Source organism: Fulvia fulva, chromosome 1 (assembly GCF_020509005.1).
Source record: "Fulvia fulva chromosome 1, complete sequence".
Lineage (NCBI taxonomy): Eukaryota > Fungi > Ascomycota > Dothideomycetes > Mycosphaerellales > Mycosphaerellaceae > Fulvia > Fulvia fulva.
The window spans coordinates 1,359,980-1,378,156 of NC_063012.1; the positions used below are offsets into that span (position 1 = coordinate 1,359,980).

Here is an 18,177-nt window from a genome sequence, read left to right on the forward strand (position 1 = left end):
GCGATGGTCTCTCCGGATCCGCTGCGCTGCTGGGTGCTCTGTGGGATTACTATGTGATTCGACGGGATAGGATCCTGGAAAGAAAGACGACAAAGACAGTAGTATTGTACACAGAAGTCAACAGGGTGACACGTAGAGGAAAAGGGAGTCGGACAGTACCAAAGCTGAACAACATGATCATCTTGCTCTCGAGGAAGAATACGCGGCTTGGTGGACCCCTGTCGCTGTCAGCCACAAGTTTCGCGCCGAGTATCGAGACTTCCTTCCCAATGACTATTCTGCTCTCTGCACGCGGCGGCAAGATCGAAGCTATCAACAGCAAGAGCGCCTGCTGCTTGCACATGACGTGCACGAGCGCCTGCCGTGACACTTGACGCCTCACAAACAGTCGAAAATGATGTTCCGACACTTTGGGCCTTAATCGTGCACCACCAGGATAGAACTAATAGCCATATCAAGATTGGGGACATGATATCTATATGACCTGACACACGAGGGCATCTTTCATCTCAACAGTCTCCACCTTCATACCCATTCTGAAGATCAGCCAAAGCACTATGAACGCCAGCAGCTCATCAGCAGTACCTTCAAAGACAAAATCACCCAAGAGCCCGGAGTCGTTCGATTCACTCAGAAGACGCAACACAGCGGCCGAAGTTCTGCAAAGCTACGAGAAGCTAAGTTGGCTCTCGACATCGCGTTGCGAGGTGAGTGATTTGTGGCAAGGTCATACTGTCATCCCGCTAATACACTTTTCAGTCCATCGTGCAAACTCGTGCTCATTTCCAGCGTATCGTTGCAGGATTCGGCGACTTGACACCCGACGACATCAAGTGGAACGAAGATTTCACACCCCATCCAGGAAGCAAGCCGAGCAAGAAGGTAAGTGACGCTGCATCAGTGCCATCCACCGTGCTGCGAGGCCGGATTTCTCCGAATGCAATGCGCTTCTCACCGCCAGCGAGCTTTGAACTACTGGCACGTTCATTAAATTCTTGCTGATGCTCTGCTATCGTAGGGCAAGGAGCGTGCTAGTCTCGGTGGTTCCATGTCTGGACCATCTGATACTGGTGGCAGTGGCAAAAAGGACAAGGGTAAGAGCCGACAGAGAGGAAGTACCGAGTCTGGATCTCACGAAGATGCTCGTACACAAGCCCAACAGCAGCCGAACAATGGCGCAAGCAGAGGTTAGCTACTTGCTGCACCGCTACCAGCACCTCAAGCAACAGCACTAGATCTGTGCGAAACAGTTGCCCAAGGCTTGGGGTATCCACCACGCGAACAGGTCCGCGCAGCGACTCTCCATGAAACCCCAGAAGAGCTGGCGACACTGCCACTGAGGCCTTTGGAGCCACCGTGGCCGCCTCTAGATTCCACGCTAGCATGGGTGATCTCCACCAAAGGCACTCTGCCGTCCTCAACTAGTTCTTTGCGCCGGAATGAAGAACTGCGAAGATCCTTCGATCCCTACCTTGTGCCGCACGCCGTGCCGAGGGCATCTTCCAGATAGCAACGAAGACAAGTCGGGCATCGTCGCTTCCCACGATCCTTCATGGATGTGCTCTTGGAGGAACAAGAAAAGGCGATGCTGTTGCAGGAGCAACAAGAAAGAGAGCTGAGACGTCCAATGGGAGTCGCTCGTCGGGGTATGTACGAAAGTCCATGTCTGTGTCTGGCCAAATCACCACCGCCCGGCTACCCTTACGTCGCAGACTCCCGTTTAGTTCCAAATTCGCCCTTGCAGTATCATACACCTGTGCCCTCGCGTGGCGCTGATCGTCCCCACAACCAGGCAGGCAACGCTCAGAATAACGGACACCTGAGATGGGTAAAGTCTTGGTCGGAAGCTCAAAGCACGGATACAGAAACGAGACGGGTCATCAAAGACGAGGTCAATCAGGAGGACATCAAAAAGGAGACCAAAGACGAGATCAAGCACGAGATCAAGAACAAGATCAAGGACGAGATCAAAGACGAGGTCAAAGACGAGGTCAAAGACAAGGTCAAGCAGGAGGATATCAAAAAGGACCCAGCTTCAGACTCGGAGGAAAGGATGAGAGGGGAAGTTGGATGGAGTTTCTTGTGATTCGTGATTATTCATACATATCACGCACGGTGCGTCTGCAATGCCTTTGGGCCTGCAATGTCTGTAGAAGTGTATGCTAGTGTACAATGGATGGGATGGAAATCCCTTCGAATGCCTTCTGTATTCCCCACATTCGTGTATGAAGGTTGATGACCGTGATACTCTCCACAGTAGATCAGCCGATGTTCGGCAGTGTAGATGAGCCGCATCAAGCGGCGTTCGCAAGCATGTAATGTAATGTAGTGACATCAGACCGACGGCATCAGACCTCAACACCCTCACCCATACCCAAGATCTGGCTGAAAGTCGGCGTGCGCAGAGCATTGAATGCCTCATCGAACGTATCGTCGGTGAGATCGACAGTCTCTGCTGTTGGAAGCTGGATGTGCAGTGACTTCTTCTCGGGACCCTTGTGCTGGGTCCCAGTCTGCAGTGCCGTCTTCTCAGGCATCATCTGCTTGAGCCCACGGCTGAAAGTATCGACGCAAGAAAGCAGCTGATCGAGACCCATACCCTTCTCAACTATCTGCGCAGCGGCCGTGTCCAGGATCGTCATCATGCTTTGGAAGTGCTCGTCTTCCTCCGGTGTGGCCGTGTTGCTGTTGGTGAAAGGATTGTCGTCTGGTGTGATGAGGTGATATGGTGGCAAGAGTCTTGTCTGGTACTCGTGGTCGAGATTGTAAGTCGCGTCGCCGAAGAAATCAGGCTGCGCGAAGACAGGAGTTGGAGTAAACGGGCTCTCGTCATTTACAGAGGACGAGCCGGCGGGTCCTTCGACGTTGTACGCTGGAAGGAACGGAATGTCCGCGTCGTCAAAGGTCGCTTCAATGTCGTCTGAGACGTTGGAGATGCTGTCGACGGGGGAAAGGTCTGGCTCGAGCTCGTTGAGCTCGGCTGCGCCGGCTGCGTTGAAGAGGTAGGTAGCGGACGCGTCGAGGCTGTCAAGCGGAGGCAGGTCGTATGCTTCTGTGCCGAGGTGATTGAGCCAGGAGTCGACGTTGGCTGCGTCCAAGATGTCGGCTGGCATGAGGTTTGAAGACTCCTCATCGCCGAGCGCGAAGCCGTAGTTGCCGTCGTCACGCGCGAGGATGTCATCGAGACTGAAGCCATGGGAGAGGCCGACATCGAGGGTTGCTGGCTGGGCAGTGAGTATGTCATGACCTTGGGCGAGCTGTCCATCGTAGGCTGGCTGAACGGCGTAATATGGCGCTGGGGGCTTGGTTGCCTTCTTCACGCGCTGGCGAGTCTTCTTGTGCTTGGCACCAACGGCGTGAGCATCGTCCCTGAGAGTGTCAGTGAATGATATGCAACAGCGCGACGCCAAGACCTTACCAGTCTTCGGAAACGACCAGGTTTCTGTAGGGACCGTTCTTGATATGCATGGCACGAATGTGGCGTCGGAGGAACCAAGCGTATTTGAACGACTTCTCGGCCGCTTCGCCCTCACAGAAGTTGCATTTGACCTCGCAGCGCTGGACGACTAGGGTGCCGGAGGTGGGCCATTGGTGGACGTGACCGATCTTGTTGCAACCCATATTGCTTGATGGTGGGCGTGTTGGTACTGTGACGTGATTACGATTATCTCGGATCTGGAGGACAAGTCAGTATCATGGAACACATCTGCCGCGTACAGCGGCGCGGCCGGTCGCCGTTGCCAGTGAACATACCGAGTTGGTGACAGAGGGTCACTTGTTGGAAGCGGATCTTGGTGGGATTGATGGAGTAGCTGAGGCGGTAGTGCTGGTGAGGTGAAATTACTGGGCAGTGATCGCCAGGGGGGTTGGTGAAAGTGCGCCTGGCACGAGCTGATAAGTGTACAAGTGAATTGAAGAAAGACGACCGGCGTCTGATGTTGGAAGGTGCTGTACAGGAAGAAGAAGCTGTCGAATTTCTGATGAGTGGTGGAAAGAAGAAAGGAAGGAAAGAGAGAACAGAAGGAAGTTTTGGTCTCACTGTGGACAATAGTATGGCTCGTGCCCTTTGACAATAGCATAGTGGCTGGTCAAGCTGGATGGCCCCGCACTAGCTGTCGCTGTGAGGGTAAGTGAAGTGAAGCTCGCCTTCACTTGCGCAGGAAAGCCATCTGAAGTCGCTGCCATCCCAGATTTGATGAGCTGGTGCAGCTCGTTGTGCTGAATCGCCTCCTGCTTGGTATGTGTCCATCGGGGCGATAATGCTCGAATGCCAGGCCAGAAGCTGTAGCGTAGGGCATGTGGTCTGACGCCAAGCGAAGGAGGAAGTCCTGGGAACTTCAAAAAAAGTCAATGCGCAAACGGTCGAGATGGAAAGATGGCTGGGCGCAGCATTTTCCAACCAGTGAGCGAAGAGATAATAAGCAACAGCTCTACCAAATGCGTTCTCAATGGAAAGTATTGTACAGCTCAGAACGGGCATCGATGGACATGGTTCCAGGCTCGCTTCGAGGGTGGCAGTCGCAGACGTGTTGGAACGCTGGATCCTGGAGAGATGCTGTCGTGCGCAAGGGAACGTCCTCGTACAGGCCTTTGGATCAGCCTGCGCTGCGTGGATCTTTCACCAGTGATGATAGTGTTCGTCCATTGCCGTTCTGCAGTGCTCGTTCGTAAATTTGGTGGCAGCTTCGCGGTACCTGTTGCAGAGCTGGAGAGACATGTCAACATCGACTGCAGCATCTCAGCCATCGCCGATGTCACCTTCTATAGAGCTGCATCGTACAGTCCGACGCTTTGCGAGCATTGCCATGGTCCCACTCAAACATATCGTCTTCGCAGAGAGCCCTCAAGCGCTGATTGATACGGATCGCTGCCCACCACCTCCACAAATTGTAGTCAGAACACTCCATACTAGCATCTCGTACTGTGTCCAGAGACTTGCAGCAGGATAAAAGGTCTTTCGTGATGATTATATGAGAAAATCAAACCGCTCTTGAACCGCGAGGTCAGGAAACAGCTCGGCAAGACGGGTAGTTCTAGACTAAATCCGGAGTCGCAACCTCAAACCTCATCACCAAACGGCAAGCTTCACAGCAGCAGTCGCATCACGTCCACGACCCGCTCTCTACTCACCACACCGCAATCATGTTCGCCGGCCGTGTCGCAGTCCGGTCAGCCCGCGTGGCAGCACCACGATTCAACGTCGCTGCCACCCGCTCCTTCGCCGAAGCCGCCGCAAAGCCCGCAGCAGCATCCGGAGCAGACACCAGGCCTCCTATCGAGGTCTTTGGCGTCGACGGCACCTACGCCAGCGCTCTGGTATGGATATAGATGATGCGCAGAGGCAGGAAAAGGTACTAACACAGCCATTGGCAGTACACCGCAGCCGCCAAGTCCTCCTCGCTCGACAACGTCTCCAAGGCCATTGACAGTCTCCACCAGACCTTCAAGAAGGACCCCAAGCTCGCCAGCATCATCCAGGCCCCTACTCTCACCGTCGAAGATAAGAAGCAGATTGTGCAAGAGCTCCAGAAGACCACCGGTGTTCAGGACAAGACAAACACCATCACCAACTTCCTCAACACCCTTGCCGAGAACAACCGCCTGAGCGTCCTCGAGGGCGTATGCGAGAAGTTCGCGCAGCTAATCAGTGCGTCGAAGGGTGAGGTTGAGCTTACAATTACATCCGCCGCGCCATTGGACAGCAAGATTGTGAAGCAGTTGGAGGCGGCTATCAGCAAGAGCCAGTACGTTGGTCAGGGCAAGAAGTTGAAGGTTACGCCAAAGGTATGCTATCACACCACGGAAGCACACAGTATGCAATAAGCTGACACAATATGTTACAGGTCAACCCAGATATCCGCGGCGGCCTCGTCGTCGAGATCGGCGACCGTACCATCGACCTGAGCGTTTCCTCCAAGATGCACAAGATGAACAACCTCCTCCAAACAGCTTTGTAAATATGTAGCAGTAGAGATGGAAGGGGTGCTGTAGAGTTTAAGCATCATCGAACAAGTCGGTTTTCTTGTGTTGTGTCCAGCTTGATGTTCACATCTGACTGATATGTCACGTGATATGTGTCACTCAAGCTGACGGCATGAGGTTCTACAGCATGCAGGCATCCGACTAATGCTGTTTGTCTATATAATGAGCACGGGACTGACTGTCTCTCGGGGAAGTAGCTCATCCAATTACAAGCAAGCTCGCTATAGTCTCACTGCCGTCACCCCCGTGGCGCAGGCCGAGACTCTTCCCTTTTGCTCCCCGATTCAAACTCCAGGTATAACGACACTGAGAACCATCCACGTTTGTAGATACCACAGACCAAGATATGCCTCACCCTCTGGAGTACCGTCTGCTCCAAAGTCCCGGCGTGACCTTTTTGGTCAGCAGCCAAGCATATCCAGCCTCCCGTTGCGGAACAAATGCTGTGTGCAGCCATCCTTTTTAACCTACATGTAATGGCACATCTCTGCAGCCATTCAGGGAAGTAGCTTCCACCAATCATTCCTCCGCTGCCTGCCAGTCTTTCCTGTCGTCGCACCCCGTGGCGCAGGTCAAGGCTCTTCCCTTTTTGCTTCCAGGTCCGGCTTTCGAATGGAGAACATTTGACGTCGTGGGAGCAGGTACATATTGACAAATACACCTCGCCGAGCGAGTGAGCGGCTGCTGAAAGGCATCATGGTCATCATTTTTTATTCCAGCGACCGAGCATATCATGCCTGCTTACCAAGCCTGTCCATCTCCATGGCCTGCCCAGGTGGAACAAACGCCTCGTGCATACACCCGCGATGCCCTGCAAGTCTACATATTGCCATAGAGATTGGCCATCTCTCAGGGAAGTAGCTCCTACCACTCATATTATCGCTCCCGTCTTCCTGTCGTCTCGTCACCATGGCGCAGGTCAAGACTCTTCCCTTTTTGCTCCTCGCTTCAAGCTTTGAACATCCGCAGGAATGAGGTTCCATAGCTTTTGCGCTGGGAGAAGGCGCGATATGCACTGAGCGTGCCTCACTCCCAAGTAAAGCGTACCACATCTCTTAGGGCCCTACTCTTTTTGCAGCCATGTCATATCAACCATCGTTCCGCCAAGCTTATCCATTGCCACGTCGGGCAGTCATATGCATCCACCCGCGAACCAGTGTTTGCTCTCATCTGTTACCAAAGATGTGGTGCCTCTCAGGGAAGTAGCTGCTACCAATCATATTAGCTCAAAGTCTTGATACTGCTGCTGCTCGTCGGCGTGGCGCAGGTCAAGCACTTGGACACTCCGGTGTTCATCCTTCCCTTTTGCTCTTTATTAGGATAAGTGGAAGGACAGTGGCAGCGGTATGGGTATTGACCCGCTTTCTCCAGGGATGCAGCCAGGTTCTAGCTTTTTGGTATCATCTATTCATGCATGCCGTCTAGAGCATCTTCTATGCTGCGACTTCCTTCATCTTGCCTGAACAAACGCCTGACGCCATGCTGTCATCTCCCACTCCCTGTCCATCTCCTCTTACGGCTCAAACTTCGGATTATACTTCCCCATCGCCGCCTGAAACTGCTCCCTCTTCACCGCCAACTCCCTCAACAACTCATGCTCCTTCTCAACCGTCTGCAACTTCGCCACCAAATCCCCCGTCTCCTTCCCAACTATCGTCTTCAGCACCAAATCATTCGCAATCCCCTCCACATGCTCCGGCTCCAATGCGCTCGCCTGTCCCAGCGCCGTCTCCGCCTCTTCTACTCGTCCCATGTGCAACTCACTAACGGCCTGCGCAATCAAGCTCGTCGCAGACGCACTGCTTGGTCCCTGCGCCAACTCCTCGAATACGTAGAATGCCTTCTGATAGTTTTCTCCGCCTTGTCGTAGCCCGATCCAGGATTCGGCGAGGTTCACGAGGAGAGCGTCTTGTGCGAAGGAGCGCGCCGAGCGCGCTTCCTTGAGGGCGAGGTCGACGCGGGTTTGGGAGAGGTGGATTTGGATTATGAGCGCTACGGCGTCGAGGGAGCCTTGGTGGTTTGCAAGCAGTGCGAGAGCCTGGTCTGGCTTGCCGGCTCTTGCCAATACTGTGCCGATGAGGACTTGGACGTGCAAGTTATCGCTAGCCTGCTCTGCGAGAGTCTCTGCTGAAGAGACTAGACTGTCGCTGGGAGAGTGCAGGTATGAAGCGTAAAGTTTCGCAGCCGCGAGGTCGGGTGCTGATTTGGCGTCGCTGTCGCTTATTGCTGAGATGACTTCCTGATGTTGACCGAGAGCACACTGGGCGCGGTATTGGAGGATTCGGATGGGGAGGGCATTGCTTTCTGAGAACGATGATGCATCGAAGTCGTTCAGAACGGAGGTGTATTGGCCTTGGATGAAAGCCGTGTGGATGTTCACGAGCTCGCCCTCGGCGCCGAAGGGATCCATGATGTGTGTTGTGGCAGAGGTAGAAGCGGGTATGTCCAAGTCGGAGGGTGAATTTGCGTACTTTGCGATCAGCGACCAAGAGGTTTCCGAACGTTGTCGTCGACCCATTAGATCTCAGGGTAACAGCTGGCGTTGGGCTGGCATTGGCAGGGACCACCACGCGGGGAGAGCAGAAGGCGCGCGTTCACATGTGATGTCGCGCCGAAGTCACGCCTGATATATATTGAAAGCACTATAGGCGCGACATGGGCAGTGAAGTGCAAGGAACCTCCCATATTTACATCGCTAGCTACACTGTCTGTACAATCCATCCTTCTTGATAGTTCCTCGAGCTTCAATGCCCACACAACCTTAATCAAAGTATCCCTCAGGAGCACTGACGTCCATATTTTCAACAAACCTACTAGCCCTCGCAGTGCTCGGGGCTGTCCGCGGCGATATGTCCGGGCTCTCGGGCGGTGGATTCCTGGCCCTCTCAATATCTCCCTCGTCATAATCCGCAACCCCATGCGTCTCCTCGTCATGCCATACACCACTCCCATCATCAGAACCGGCGTCACCGCCAGGATTATCACGCCGTGGCGGCGGCGAGTCCGGTAGTCCAGGATCACGAACCGGCAACGCATTCCGTCTCGACATGCCAGGAGTCGGAAGCGGAGTGAGAGGCGCGATGCTCATGCCGGAGACATAACTCCCTGAATGTGGAGAGGAGTTACTCGAGCCAGAGGCCTCATCGGGAGGCGTCGTGACGTTGTACGTGAAGCTCTCAGCTGTAGGCGTAAGATCTGCCGGTGGCCAGGTATTGGCTCGCGGGGTTTGCGGTGGTCGTGCTGGCGAGGACACGATGAGATAATCGATCGAGTGAAGGTAGTGGCCTGGCATGTCGAGGCGTTCGAGACTGCTGGTCGTTTCCAGCGATAGCTGTGGCGTGGGAATCGTGGACACGTGCGGGAGATGGCGACCGCGGCGCCAGTTGAGAGGGCGGAGTGGAACGTTGAGCCTCGATGGATGTGGTGGTCCAGGGACGGGGAGAAGACCCCGAGGATCGGTGTTGCGAGGGAGCAGGAACTGGGCGTAGTATCTCCGTGTGATAGGGATGCGCCAATCAGTATTAGGAGCGCCAGGCCCTGGGGGAGCTGGACTGGGTTCGATGGTGAGGCGAGTTTCTTCGACCCAGCGGTCGATGTTGTATTGACACATTACTGCGAGAAAAGATAAGTCTGGTCTGTAATGAAGGTATGGTAGTCCGGCTTCCTTGATAAGTTATGCTGCAGAAGAGTTTGTATGAGGAAAGGAGACAGAAGATGGGATGGGAGTGTACTTATGCTGTCGAGAATCCTCGAGGCATTTGAGTGAGACACATCTTGTTGCCGTTCAGATCGTCTTTGTGAAGATGAGTATAGCTCAACACGGACTGTCGCAAAGTCCTGTCGACGTCAGTCTTGGTGATTTGTGAGACTGTCTTTACGACTGTATTCGCACGTCACGCCAACGATGCTCCGACAGCGATGGAGGAAGCGCACTGCTTTCTTTTCGTAGCCTTTCGTCTGTGTTGGCTAGAGGCGAGGCAACTGCCGGGAAGCTTGTGTGTGCGATCTCTATGCAGAACCAGCCACGCCTTTCTACTTCGCTTCATGGCTGAGTGGGAGAAGTACAATTCTCGCTACGCACGGCCGACCTTGAACGACAAGATCTACACTTGTTAGTTGCGCGTCACCAAAGGTGGAAAGCATGTAACTCACATCGTTCTTCCCTGGTGACACGAGATCGTCCTCTGCCACTCTCACACCGCCAACTGTCTCACTATAGGCGAGTGGCGCATCTCCCATCACCTTGCGGTATACATCGCCCACTGTACTGCCCTTCTTCACAAGTACACAGTCCCGAAAGACTGCCGCACGATCACCTGCAGCGCTACCTGCCCCACCACTGCCAAAAGTTCCAATATTCCGCACAGGCCACACTGGAGTAAGGCCAAGAAGTTCAGAAGCACGAGTGAGCACCTGGTTGACGCCAGTGCTTCCAAACCTATACAGAACCATGTCTTTGAGGTTCTCGATTCGTGTCTTGAGCTTCTCGTCCATCTCTTTCAGACCACCGCCGTCTTCCTCGCCCTGCTCGATGAGATCTTCTCGTGTGTCCAGGAACTCCGAGCCTGGGATGTACTTGACAAAGCCTTGCTTGACCAGCCGCCGTAAGAAGACTTCTGATATGGCACTACACAGTACTATTCGTTCTGGCTTTTCTGCTTTCGCGATCTTCGAGACATTCTTGTCGGCATCTGCGTGGTCGATCTTGTTGAGGGCAAGCACTGTTGGGAACTTCTCGTCCACAAATGTCTCTACCACGAACTTGATGGTTTCGTCATCCCAATCTTGTAGCGGGGTTTTGAGTCCGGTCTTGTCAAGTGTTCGTGCGACCACGGTCGGGTTTGCGCCGTAGCCGGAAAATTGCCCTGACAGTGTTTCCACTGGTGTAGCTTTCACTGCAGTATGCCGTCGCTTGATGCCTCCCCACTTCTGCATCAGGTTTCCCAGTATCCAGTTCACAATCTCTGACCGCAACCACGCGATATCTTGATGTGGATCATACCCTCTCGTCGCCTTCCCTTCCGCATCTGTGATTCCGCTCACATCAACCACATGAATGAGGGCATCAGCATGTCGTAGGTCGTCCAAGAACTTATTTCCCAAGCCTTTGCCTTGATGTGCTCCTGGGACCAGACCTGCCACATCTAACAGTTCAATCGGCACACTCCGCGTACCCTTCTGACACGCGCCATAGTTCGGTTTGCATCTCGTTTGCAGCGGGGGTGGTTCGTCCGGCGATGGCGGCTGATTGCCCGGTAATGATGTCCGCGAGCAGGCGCATTGTATGTGGAGGTAGCCAATGGCTCTGTTGGGGTCGATGGTGGTGAAAGGAAAGTTACCTACTCTTACCTTAGTATAAGATAGTGTCTTCGTGAGGCAGCTCGCGACTAGACTGGCGCATACTTTGCGGTAGTGTCGGTCAGGCTGTTCAGCGTCGTGGACTTGCCGGACGATGGCTTGCCCACGAGACCGATCAGAGGATCGCGAGGCATCTCCAACGGTGGATGCTGTGTATGTCGACGGAGATGATCGGCTCTTGTAAGTAGATGCAGTGGTGACGGTTGTGCAAGGCAATTTTGCGAACCCCGCCAATATTTGGTGGGGAGTCAGCCAGAAGTCAGGTACGCATCTGCCTTCTGCCGCCAACCTTGATAGATGAACAGGGATCTCTTGACAACTGTGCATGCTTCTGTTTGGGCCTCGATGCACGATCAATAGGACACTTGACTCGCTAGCTGACAATGTTGTCCGGAAGTGAATGCCGTCACGCAAAAATCAGGAGAAGATTCGCATAGCAACCAGTACCTTGACCGTGTCGTATTGGGCAGACAGGGGGCAGTCGGCAGCATCGCAGCGGAAGCTAGGAGCTACTGCGTCGTCCAGCGGTACTGTAACACGGTAACACCAAGGAGGGAACGTCCATCTTGTGCCTCCGTGCGAGCCCTGAGCCCGTGGCCCTCTACACATTGGTCTCGCTTTGCTCGCTTTGCGACTCAGCACGCCGATTATCTCACCACCAACGGCACATCTGCGGCGCCCGCCGAGGTGAAGACTGCGAGTGCTCTGCGCGATAGGAGGCAAAAACACCGCAACAACACCTCCGCCCTCGAGCCTGCACCTGGTGTATATGCTGACAACCGTCGACGTCCCCGATCTTCATGACTTCGACGCCAACTTCGTGGTCCGCGCCCCCACCCGCACACCGACACGATGCAGTGAATGCCGGCCATGAATGCAATGCACACACGTCTGGCAGGCCAGCACTGGAACATTGATTGATCGGGCGGAGCATATCAGCACATCCTGCGGTGGACATTTGGCCACTCGCAAACATCACGAATACACGTCGCGTGGGGCTCGAGCACTTGCACACCCGACCGAGCAGCTCACTGAGACGACATTCACGACATCGGCACGCATACAGCAGCCACCATGGACATCGCCTCCCGCTTCCAGCCAGGCCGACAACGTGCTCCGGCTTACTTGGATCGTAATGGCAACGCGGCTGAAGATTCAGGCACAGAATGTATGGACACCCAGAACATTGCAGGCCAGAAGAGAGACCGGCCCACTGACAATACAGCAGCCGAGTCCTTCATCCGCCGCAAGTTTCAGCGCACCAATGCTGAGGCCACCAACCCGAACGACAACACATTCCGCAAGCCGTCAATACCGGCTTCTGCTTCGAGACCGCAGCAGGCAGAACAACGCACTAGTTTCAGTCACAATCGAAGACGGAGCACGGCACTGCGGGAGAATGTGAGGGTGCCTAGTGGACCGAGGGAGTTTCCTAGTCCTCACAAGCGGTATGTTCCATCGAAGACTCCATTGCACAGCATGTTGAGCTTTTGGAAGAGGAGAAAGACTGACAGCGAGCACAGAGTGGCGAGTGGAAGCATACACTCCATCACACCTTCCATGTCCGAAGCCACGAACACATCCCGTACTTTCCTCCCACAGAGCGCTACCGAACCGAACTTCAGCAAGATCGCAGACGCACCTCGCTTCAGCTTCGCGAATCGTTCCTCCACCGACGTCAACGACCCTCCCTTGACGCCTGCCGGCCAGGCAAGCAACGACCTGGACTTCATCCCTACTGTCAACTTTGACGACCTACAGAACTCTATTGCTAATTATGACGGGGATGGTCCGCTGCTGAGCGACTTTCCTGAGGTTGGTGGGAGGCCTTCGACGAAGCCAAAGTCTGGCAATATGCTACGGGATGCGAGTCTGAATGCTAGCAGGCCGCCTGTGCCTAAGCTGGAGCCAAGAGCAGAGCACGGTATGAGCAGGAGTCAGAGTATACGGCGGCGACTGAGTGCAGTGACTGGTGGGAAGCCGAACAACACACCGAACATCACGAGTGACTCTCGTGATGGGAACGCCTCGCAAGCTAGCAACCTGTCTTTACGCCCCAGACGCCAGAGTACAGCTCCACAGGGCCCCCCACCTGCTGAACCTGCTCCGCCCCCGCTTGGAGTAAGCTCGCGGCAGCCTCGAAAATCGCTTGGTCCCGGTGTTATCGCATCGATGATGGAAGGAAGAAAGGCGAGCCAACCATTACCGAGCAGCGGCACAGATCCAGCTCTGAAGTCTGCCCTTGCACGATCTGGAAGCTTGACCAAGGCACAACGACGGACGACGATGCAACCTTCCGCTTCTGGCGGTGCTGAACTGCCACGTGTGGCGACATTCTCGGCGACCACGCAATCTCGCGCGAACAAAGTGAAGAGCTTGGGACCTCCAGCACGTGAGCCTCAAGAGCCTAACACTCCTAACGGCAAAACGACAACGCGAAGTGGGCAGAACAGAGCACACACTCCGTCTTCATCGGGCAACAACAAGCGCCAGTCGACCATGTCTGGACGAGCTTCCGGACTTGGTGCACGAACGATAAGCCCAACTGACGCTCGTCGTCTGAAGAGGCTATCAATGATGCAGGCGCCACCGTTGCCCAGCAACCCATCGACTACCAGCATACCCAAAATGCCGACGCAAGCACAGGAAGAGCAGTCGGTCAAGGTTGAGGTTCCACGCGTTGCGCAGCCCAGCCCGAGCTTCATACCACAACCGCGAAGATCGAGCAACGCTACTCCTAGCTCCGCGCGTGACTCTCCTGGTCCGGAGAACAGAAACAGTCAGCAGTACGGTGGTGTTCAGCTGAGTGCAAGATCCAGCTTTTCGTCGCTCGTGAACTCGGGGTCAACATCTCGCCTGCCAACATCAAGGCCAAGGAGTGTGCACTCCAGCACAGCTCAGTATGGTGAGGTCGAAGAGGTGGTGCCGCCTGTACCTGCTATACCGAAAGCATTCGAGAGCCCAAGGGATGCAGACCATGCACCCTTCTTCTCTGGGGTAGGCAAATCTCTGCAGAATGGAAGCGATCCGGTGGCAGCAGATACTGAGGCGGAAAAGACATCGAGCCACAGACTGTCCAAGTTGAGCTGCGAAAAGCCATCGGAACCGAAGGCAAGGGCTTCCTTAGAGCGCCCACGGCCGCACTATCGCATGAACACAATCGACAACATCGAGCGGAGCATCACTTTGACTGCGGCGAAGCCGCAGCGGTCACAGAATAACAATCTCCAACCGCTACGTCTGCCCCCACTGAACTTGATGCCTATCAACCACCGAGATGCCAACCGAAGCAATTCCTTCCCGCGACCTAGTCAAGAAGTCGAGGTGCGAGAGCACCCGTCTATTGCGCAAACGCCAGAACCGAGGCGTATTGCAAAGACACCTTCGACTCCAATGACCGCGAGCAAAGCCACTTTCTCAGGCCGTCAATATGAGGACTTTGCGAAGCAAAAGAACATGCGAAGCTCATCATCACACTATGCTCTGCGTGACCTAATGCAGTTGGATGATGATACGACCAAGTTCCTCGACGATTCTGATGCCGAATTCATGGGCGTTCCGATCCCAAGCACCAAGCAGCGAAGTGCGATCACACCATTCTCGTCTGGATCGCTGCCAAAAGCGTCGGGTGAATTTACGCGACAGCGGAGTCGGCCGAGCGGTGAATACACTGGTGAATACTCGATGACCAACTTTGAGGAATTCCAACAACAAAGCATGAAGCCGCAAGGACCGAGACCCAGCAGGAGTGGGACGATCAATACTATTGCTTCCTACAAGACTGCGGAGACCTCGTCTAATCATAGCCCAGTGGAACCAGCCGGACAGCCAGAGGGGAAGAAAGAAAGCAGTGGTCTGCGGAGGAAGCTTTCGCTTGGCTGGCGCCGAAGCAGCAGCAAGTCTAACATCCAGACCGACAACAAGTCTAGCCCGCGAGGCGACGGATCTTTCACGTCGGACCACGATAAGGCTACTCTGCAGAAGCTTGCAAGCCAAATGCTACCGCCCAAGCTCCCAGCAAGTGCCACGTGGACTGGCGACATACCAAGTATACCTCCTCCAAGCGCCAGGCCAAGCTTTGATTCAATACGGCGAAAGTCTACTGCGCCCTCAATCACCACCTTGTCTACAACCAATGGCGGTACCGATCAGAACCACACCATGCCGGCCATAAAGACGAGGAGCATGCATTCGGAGCAGCCACAACCAGTGAACGGATCGAACCGTGCGACTAGTTGGAGCACGACAAATCCCGCGCGGCCACCGACCAAAGCGCCTCCCAATCTGGTCAAGTCACGCCAAGCGACAGCAACTCCCATCATATCAGCCATCATCAAGGACAAGGACGATCTGGCTGCCGATGATGAGATGAAACGCCTTTCACAGAAAAGGAAAGATGTGGACACTGCGGCCAAGGACAGCGAGGAGCTCAAGCGAAGAGCTATTGCACGGTCTCCAAAGAGTCCCGAGAATGTGCTACACGATCGTACAGCAGCATTGAACATCTTCGAGCGTGGCGAGATCATGGACTACGAGAACCAAGGGGTCTATTTCACAGGCACCAAGAATGCGCGCAAGATCATTGGAAGCCTGACACCATCACCACAACCTGGGGACAAGGATCCAAAGGCCGGCAATTATGGCTACGACGATGAGCGTGGTGACTATAACATCGTGCTCGGCGACCATCTAGCATACCGCTACGAAGTCGTCGACGTGCTCGGAAAAGGCAGTTTTGGTCAAGTTGTGCGATGTGTCGACCACAAAGATGGCGGCATTGTTGCTGTCAAGATCATACGAAACAAGAAACGATTCCATCAACAGGCATTGGTCGAGGTCGGCATCTTGGGCAGGCTTAGGGAATGGGTAAGTACCTCGACTTCGAAAATGCTAGAACAACGCTAACATCCTGCAGGATCCTGATCAGACGCACGCCACGCTTTCGATCACCTCATCTTTCTACTTCCGCTCGCACCTGTGCATTGTCACGCCTTGCCTGAGCATCAACCTCTACGAGCTGATCCGGGCCCATAACTTTGTTGGCTTCACGCTACCGCTCATCCGCCGCTTTGCACGACAACTCCTGTCATGTCTGGTTCTCCTACAAAACAAGCACATCATCCACTGTGATCTGAAGCCGGAGAACATCTTGCTCTGTGAAGCTCGCAAAGCAGACGTCCGGGTCATTGATTTTGGCAGCAGCTGCAAGGAGTCTGAAAAGGTGTATACGTACATCCAGTCACGTTTCTACCGTAGTCCGGAGGTTATCCTTGGCAGCAGCTATGGCCTGGGCATCGACATGTGGTCCCTGGGCTGCATCCTTGCGGAGCTCTGGACTGGCTACCCGCTGTTTCCTGGTGAGAACGAACAAGAACAGCTCGCCTGTATAATGGAGATATTCGGCCCACCCGACCGTCATCTGGTGGAAAGATGCACGAGGAAGAAGCTGTTCTTTGATTCGGTCGGCAAGCCGAGAGTGACAGTTAGCAGCAAGGGCAGGAGGCGCCGACCGAGCTCAAAGTCACTGTCACAAGCTCTGAAGTCCGAAGACGAGGCATTCTTGGACTTCATCGCACGCTGTTTGCGCTGGGATCCAGACCGCAGGCTGAAGCCTCACGATGCAGTCAACCATCCCTTCATCACCAACCAGCCTTTCAGTCAACGTACCGGTGGAATACCAGATGAAGCACGTCGTGCAGCGAGGCTGAGAAGCACTGCTGCCGCACCTGCGACGAATGGAGGAATACCGAGCCCGGTCAAGCGGACTCATATTACGACAAATGGTACTACGAGCTCTGGGAATGCGTTTGCACAACAACAGGCGCAAGCGCAGCAGACACCTGCCAGAGAGAGGTCACGACCACTCCCGGAAACGCCACAGACTGCTGTGCGGAATGGCGGTCCAGTGCTCCAGCCCGGATCTACCACTCAAGGATCGCCTTCCAAGCGGGTGCCTGTGAATCGTCGCGAGAGCGGCGTGCCTGTCACCAATGTTGCACCCGTCGCTGGAGCCAAACGTGCCAACAACGGACAAGTTTCGATAGGCAGCGCCTCGGGCATGTCGTTTTCGCAGCGACAGACGAGCGCGAGCTCCTCTAATACCACTAACACCACTGGAAGCCTGGCACAGATGGCTGCACGGGAAGCGAACAATGCCGCCGCCAGATGGAGGATATGATGAAATGTGTACAAAGGATTGGGCGGGGCAATTGGCTTGGGCAGTACAGCGCAGGCCGCGACTCTAGTATTCGGGGGATGTGTTCCATGGGCGGAACACACGGGGGTAATGTACGAATACCGAATACCCATCAACATGCGTGTCTTGGTAGGAGAGGGCAGCAAAAGCATGCATGACTGTAATTGGCAATTAGAGATACCATTGCGATGACTATTACATCGCAGCGAGAGCTTAACATTATCCTACTTCGTGTAGGCCCTATCACCATCTTTCTGCTTGAGCTCCAATTCCAATTTCCATGGTGTCTCGGATTGTCCAAGTTGGAGCAATACTGACGTGACTGTTATAGGCTGATGAACTCGACAGCCGGCACGATAGGCACAAAGGGTAGGTACCAATGCAAACACCACGTCCACCCAACAGCTAGCTACACATGCATCCTTATGCATCCTTATTATGCAGAGCCTTGTTCAGCTTAGACCCATGCCGCCACACCGCCGAAGAGATCGCGAGCTGGTGCGAACGCTCTGCAGCAGCTGAAAGTCTGAACCGTCGTCAACCCGGAAAACTCGGATCTTGGTTCTTGTCTTGCTTCTCCATGGGGAGTGAAGTGCGGGCCCGCGGTTTGTCTCATCTGCAAGTCTGCACTGCCTTGAGGG

General features: G+C 54.5%; 8 protein-coding genes across 8 annotated transcripts; 4 read left to right on the forward strand and 4 right to left on the reverse strand.

Moving 5' to 3' along the window:
- Positions 1 to 557: 557 nt before the first annotated feature.
- CLAFUR5_00310 (uncharacterized protein) lies at positions 558 to 1,192 on the forward strand (the record flags this gene model as incomplete). The annotated part of the gene is made up of 3 exons (XM_047899458.1): positions 558 to 707; positions 760 to 882; positions 1,019 to 1,192. 3 exons carry the CDS (start codon positions 558 to 560, stop codon positions 1,190 to 1,192), a joined length of 447 nt encoding a protein of 148 aa, XP_047755646.1.
- A 360-nt stretch (positions 1,193 to 1,552) lies between these two features.
- CLAFUR5_20121 (uncharacterized protein) lies at positions 1,553 to 2,086 on the forward strand (the record flags this gene model as incomplete). Its single annotated transcript, XM_059462958.1, has 1 exon — positions 1,553 to 2,086. One exon carries the CDS (start codon positions 1,553 to 1,555, stop codon positions 2,084 to 2,086), a length of 534 nt encoding a protein of 177 aa, XP_059318851.1.
- Positions 2,087 to 2,348: 262 nt separating this feature from the next.
- Positions 2,349 to 3,621, reverse strand: CLAFUR5_00311 (uncharacterized protein; the record flags this gene model as incomplete). Its single annotated transcript, XM_047899459.1, has 2 exons — positions 2,349 to 3,369; positions 3,419 to 3,621. 2 exons carry the CDS (start codon positions 3,619 to 3,621, stop codon positions 2,349 to 2,351), a joined length of 1,224 nt encoding a protein of 407 aa, XP_047755647.1.
- Positions 3,622 to 5,142: 1,521 nt separating this feature from the next.
- CLAFUR5_00312 (ATP synthase subunit 5, mitochondrial) lies at positions 5,143 to 5,957 on the forward strand (the record flags this gene model as incomplete). Its single annotated transcript, XM_047899460.1, has 3 exons — positions 5,143 to 5,316; positions 5,374 to 5,784; positions 5,844 to 5,957. The coding sequence occupies 3 exons, from the start codon at positions 5,143 to 5,145 to the stop codon at positions 5,955 to 5,957; spliced, it is 699 nt and encodes a 232-aa protein (XP_047755644.1).
- Positions 5,958 to 7,495: 1,538 nt separating this feature from the next.
- On the reverse strand, positions 7,496 to 8,392 carry CLAFUR5_00313 (Coatomer subunit epsilon-1; the record flags this gene model as incomplete). Its single annotated transcript, XM_047899461.1, has 1 exon — positions 7,496 to 8,392. The coding sequence occupies one exon, from the start codon at positions 8,390 to 8,392 to the stop codon at positions 7,496 to 7,498; it is 897 nt and encodes a 298-aa protein (XP_047755645.1).
- Positions 8,393 to 8,743: 351 nt separating this feature from the next.
- On the reverse strand, positions 8,744 to 9,592 carry CLAFUR5_00314 (uncharacterized protein; the record flags this gene model as incomplete). The annotated part of the gene is made up of 1 exon (XM_047899462.1): positions 8,744 to 9,592. One exon carries the CDS (start codon positions 9,590 to 9,592, stop codon positions 8,744 to 8,746), a length of 849 nt encoding a protein of 282 aa, XP_047755650.1.
- Positions 9,593 to 10,055: 463 nt separating this feature from the next.
- Positions 10,056 to 11,474, reverse strand: CLAFUR5_00315 (uncharacterized protein; the record flags this gene model as incomplete). Its single annotated transcript, XM_047899463.1, has 3 exons — positions 10,056 to 10,085; positions 10,135 to 11,326; positions 11,386 to 11,474. 3 exons carry the CDS (start codon positions 11,472 to 11,474, stop codon positions 10,056 to 10,058), a joined length of 1,311 nt encoding a protein of 436 aa, XP_047755651.1.
- A 940-nt stretch (positions 11,475 to 12,414) lies between these two features.
- On the forward strand, positions 12,415 to 17,518 carry CLAFUR5_00316 (DYRK-family kinase pom1; the record flags this gene model as incomplete). The annotated part of the gene is made up of 4 exons (XM_047899464.1): positions 12,415 to 12,508; positions 12,569 to 12,788; positions 12,864 to 16,206; positions 16,256 to 17,518. The coding sequence occupies 4 exons, from the start codon at positions 12,415 to 12,417 to the stop codon at positions 17,516 to 17,518; spliced, it is 4,920 nt and encodes a 1,639-aa protein (XP_047755648.1).
- Between the last annotated feature and the right edge of the window lie 659 nt (positions 17,519 to 18,177).